Source organism: Vitis riparia, chromosome 1, assembly GCF_004353265.1.
Source record: "Vitis riparia cultivar Riparia Gloire de Montpellier isolate 1030 chromosome 1, EGFV_Vit.rip_1.0, whole genome shotgun sequence".
Lineage (NCBI taxonomy): Eukaryota > Viridiplantae > Streptophyta > Magnoliopsida > Vitales > Vitaceae > Vitis > Vitis riparia.
In genome coordinates, this window is record NC_048431.1 from 8,174,875 (window position 1) to 8,179,849 (window position 4,975).

General features: G+C 39.8%; 1 protein-coding gene across 1 annotated transcript; it reads left to right on the forward strand.

Moving 5' to 3' along the window:
• Positions 1 to 340: 340 nt before the first annotated feature.
• On the forward strand, positions 341 to 4,469 carry LOC117925626 (polygalacturonase At1g48100). Its single transcript, XM_034844695.1, has 7 exons — positions 341 to 773; positions 1,684 to 1,815; positions 1,936 to 2,163; positions 2,256 to 2,300; positions 2,390 to 2,597; positions 3,225 to 3,415; positions 3,771 to 4,469. The coding sequence occupies exons 1-7, from the start codon at positions 453 to 455 to the stop codon at positions 4,161 to 4,163; spliced, it is 1,518 nt and encodes a 505-aa protein (XP_034700586.1). The 5' UTR covers positions 341 to 452; the 3' UTR covers positions 4,164 to 4,469.
• Positions 4,470 to 4,975: the final 506 nt, after the last annotated feature.

Sequence of the window (4,975 nt, forward strand, 5' to 3'; positions counted from 1 at the left end):
AATTTTCTAAGACTACCTTTCTAATGAGTAATAAGAATTTGTTGCATGCAGAATTTCTTTTATTCCATGTTACATGCAGATTGTTGAAGATGTTAAGAGACAAGCAAATGGTTGATTATCAGGGAATTTGCTTGAACAATTGGATGAGTGGCTTGGGATAACATATTGACATGGGGCGAAAATGGGGGAGGTTGGTGAGGTCAATATAAATCCTAACCAAAATTCACAACAAAGAAAAGAAAGTAATTAATGAAGGATAAAAGGAAGGAGAGAGAATAAAAATAAATGCTCAGCATTATCGATTTCTATTTTTGCATTTGTCTGCATAGTCTCATGGAGTTTGGAGGGTCTCTTCCTATATATACCCCAACCCAATTCTTCTTTTGTCTATCTAAGGGAGCTCCTTCTCTCTCTCTCTCTCTCTTTGTTTGTCATCGATATACACCTAAAAGATGAGTGGATTAAGCTTCAGAAGGCTCGCATTTATGCTTTTGTTTGCCTTCCTTGTATGGTCCTCTAGTACTGGGACCTGCCATGCTAGAAGAGGCAAGCACTGGAGGCATAGCAGAGCTGCCTCTGCTTCTCTGTCTAAGAAGAAAGCAAAGAGTCATGGCAGCGGCAGCCACCACCATGGTGGTAGTAAATCAAAATCCAAAGCTCCATCGCCTCCAAAACAGGAGGTCACTCCACCACCCCCAGAAAAGAAAGGACCAGAAACCTTTAATGTGTTAGATTTTGGTGCCAAGGGCGACGGAGATACTGATGACACAAAGGTGAATTTTCAACTCATGCTTGTACATTCTCACAATTCTGTTTGATTTTTTCTTGAGAATCCATTGCCACATTACAATGCTGCAATTCAAATTCTATCAAATTACACTTCTATGCCCATTTCAATTCAAGTTTATAAAATGCATAAGGTAAGCCATTTTAATACATCCCAAGGCAATTTTTATCATTTTGATGATATTGCTTCCATTCTCTGGTTCACCTGTAATGGTGACACCAGCATTACAATCCATAACCTTGAAGTTCTGAGGCAGAGGCCTCAGGCTGCCATGAACAGAGCAACAGCAGAGTTGATGCTCTTTCTTTTTCCTTTTATCACACAAATGTGAAATACTTAGCATTTACAAGGGCCAAGAAGTTTGAAACCTGCTCATTCATGACCTCATATGCTGAATATTAGATAAAAGTATCAGTAAGCTGCTTCACAAAAACATCATATCTCTGCTATGCTGTAGTATGACGTAATAATGCCTTTATTTTCAGCAAAATTTTAAGGCTGGCGATATTATTCTCGAGTTTGTGAACAAAAGTCATTCTATCCACAAACAATGACATGCAACATAACTTGGTAGAACAAGAAAGGCAACTTTGAGCCTGTGATGTCAAGTTATTTGAGCTTTTGGATTTTAGAATACGAGTCATTTTCTTATTGCCACAGAAAAAGAAAAGAGTTTTTGCAAAGGAAATGCCAGCAGTACATCTCTAATGTAAGACAAGTGAAATTGAGTTGGCCCCACTAAAATTGATTCTCGTTAGGGCAGTTTGGTCAAGATTCCAACAATAATTGTATACAGTTCTGTACAAAACTACCAACAACCACATCAAACCATGAATGTGAATATTGTTACTGTGACTATTACCACTCAATACTAACATTGCTATGGTGCGACGCAGGCCTTCCAATCTGCATGGGCCTCCGCTTGTAAAGTAGAGGCATCCACCATTGTGGTTCCATCTGAATACGTGTTCCTTGTGGGACCAATTTCATTCTCTGGCCCTTACTGTGAAGCAAACATTGTATTTCAGGTAAATGTCAAATACATTGAATACAGAGTACAAGGCTTACGCCTTTCCACCCTCCATTACCATCTGATCATCTTGCATAGAAATGTAGTCTGAAGCACTGATGAATTGAGCCTTTTGCAGCTGGATGGCACGATTATCGCTCCAACAAATGCCAAAGCTTGGGGCTCTGGTCTGCTATGGTGGATCGAGTTCACAAAGCTGAAAGGAATCACGATTCGAGGGAACGGTGTCATTGATGGGAAGGGTTCAGTCTGGTGGCAGGATTCCCCATTTGATGATCCAGTAGATGATGAAGCAAAACTCATCATTCCATTAAACAGGACCGCAGAAGAAAACTCACCATTCCCAGTAATTATCTTCCCTTTCACACCTCCACAGTGTTTAGTTCTTGGATTATCTGAAACTAATTCTGAATTATTTTGATGGGAATGATGTGGTAGATAAACAGCAAGCTGGGTAGCAAAATGCCAAGCACCAAGCCAACAGTAAGGACCACCAGAAAACTGCTGGAATTCCCAAAGAGTAAATTATGACCATGCAATGTGTGTAAGTTGATTCTATTTTTGTTGCACAGGCACTGAGGTTCTATGGAAGCTCTAACGTGACAGTCACGGGCATAACAATTCAAAACAGTCCCCAATGCCACCTCAAGTTTGACAACTGCATGGAAGTCTCAGTCTATGAAATGAGTGTCTCATCTCCTGGTGATAGCGTCAATACGGATGGGATACACCTACAGAACTCCAAGGACGTCCTAATTCACTCCACCAATCTCGCTTGTGGTAAATACATTGCTTGTATACTAGTAGTATTGTGTATTCCATGCTCAATCAGACACTAGGTGGCCCATAGTCAAGCTCAAGCCTTGACAAGCTGCAGAGTCAGAGATTTGAGGATATGGGCTCAACCACCCTAATCTGCTAAAAACAAAACAACCCCATGGTATTGGCAAGTTATACCAATGGGGTAAAATCCTAAACAGAAAAAGAACATGCCACTGCCACAATCTTACCCTGCTCATTACCCTACACCAATCACATCATCAAAGTACAACCACTAACATCTTGACACCTATCAACCATCCATCCCCACAGTCATTTGACACGTGTGAAACATCAATGGACCATTTGGAATAGGGTTAGGGTCACAGCCAACAAAAAACGCTTTTCCTGTTTGTTTCTTTGTTAGGTAGTTTTATTGGTTCAACTTTTTCCTTGTCTTCTCATCAACCATACTTTTATTTTCTTTTCCTCCTTTTTTCTCCCCTTGTTTTGGTTTTTGCTTGGTAGTCCAAGCCGGCCCTTGGGCTTAACACATAAGCATAGCTAATTGCCCAGACAATTAACATCTAACAGGCCCATATGTAGATATATTCTAACACGGGCTCTAAATCTTAATGCTCACTGCAGGAGATGACTGTGTTTCTATACAAACTGGATGCTCAAATGTATACATACACAATGTGAACTGTGGGCCAGGACATGGGATCAGTATAGGAGGACTTGGAAGGGATGGCACCAAAGCCTGTGTCTCCAACATTACCGTCCGAGACATCATTATGCACAACACAATGAACGGTGTCAGGATCAAGACATGGCAGGTAAGCCTACTATTATTACTCAAGAAACAGGATCGTGTACTAGCTGAATTTTAAGTAGACACAAGCCACAGCATTTTAAATATTAAAATAGTTTTGACATTTCTTTTCAATTTCATGCCATTCCTAATAATTTTTTCTAATCAGACCAATTAATATTCAATCTATATAAATCCTCTTTCCTCACAAAGGGTTCAAGGATTTCAGCAAAATTCAGAGTACATCGATAGTTTAATGATATCTTGCAATCACAATTTAGAACCTTTAACTCGAACTGACTTTTACTTCCAACACCTTCATCTTATTACTCATGCTAGACTAATGCATATTTACATGTTACCAAATTTTGCATCTGCAGGGTGGCTCTGGGTCAGTGCAGGGAGTACTGTTCTCCAACATTCAAGTTTCTGAAGTGGAACTCCCAATTGTTATTGATCAATTCTATTGTGACAAGGGGAAATGCAAGAACCAAACATCAGCAGTGGCTCTATCTGGAATCACCTATGAGAAAATAAAAGGGACATACACAGTAAAACCTGTACACTTTGCCTGTAGTGACAACCTACCATGCATGGATGTAACTCTTACCGGCATTGAGCTAAAGCCATTGCAGGAGCGCTACCACATGTATGATCCCTTCTGCTGGCAAACTTTTGGGGAGCTGACCACTCCTACCGTCCCTCCAATTGATTGCTTACAGATTGGGAAGCCATCAAGCAACCGGATTCAATCTGATCATGATTCCTGTTGAACTTAGCCTAGGTATTTCATGGTGTATTCAGTTGTGAGGTTGGCAAGATTTGCCAACCCCTTTCACACCATTAGCTAATGTGGTAAAGAGTGTATATTTAGATAGTACTACTTGATAGGAATTCTTTACTATGGTTGCATTGATTTCCGTTGTGCGTGAGTATACATGCTTGTTACTAGCAAGAGGCCAACAGTAGAGTGTAAGGCAGCTTTGGTTGCTATGGTGGACTGTCTCACTGTGAGATATTATACAAGTGCCTGATTGCCATATGAATAAATACATAAATAATTGATATATTTGATTTTAGTGATTACTTATCTTGTTTCAGTTTGTGAAGCTTCTTTTGATGAGCAAGATACAAGAACATGCATAGAACCAAGATTCAGTAACACGACAAGTAAAATGAACGTTGAGTCATTGGTTTGGAACACCCATTGTGGGAATAATCTATCAGAGCTTTGATACAAATCACTACCTCTGCCAGAGGATGACAAAACACAAATCAAGATTTAAGGCTTAGCAAATCTTTTTAATCAAAAAATGTGTAAAGACTTGGCTAAATCCAAAGGGTTTTGGGTCCACAAAAGGTGCCTCTAGTCTCTTTAATAGAAAGGGAGGGGAAGAGGTTCAAGCTATTTGAATGAATCATAACCAACTCTTATCAAATCTGTCATGTTAGATATGTACTCACCTTCCAGGACCATGTCAACAAACTCAAAGATTACAGCTTTCTCTCAGAACAGTCTCATCATCTCCTTCTAAGCAAAGACACACCTCGTACAGATGTGTTTGAGTATATACTCTACAATTCT

Bases quoted from the DNA above. Each gene is read 5' to 3' on its own strand.
- LOC117925626 (XM_034844695.1), top strand. From the start codon at position 453: ATGAGTGGATTAAGCTTCAGAAGGCTCGCATTTATGCTTTTGTTTGCC. The intron at 774-1,683 runs GTGAATTTTCAA...GGTGCGACGCAG, and splicing joins GAGATACTGATGACACAAAG to GCCTTCCAATCTGCATGGGC. The intron at 2,301-2,389 runs GTAAGGACCACC...TTTGTTGCACAG, and splicing joins TGCCAAGCACCAAGCCAACA to GCACTGAGGTTCTATGGAAG.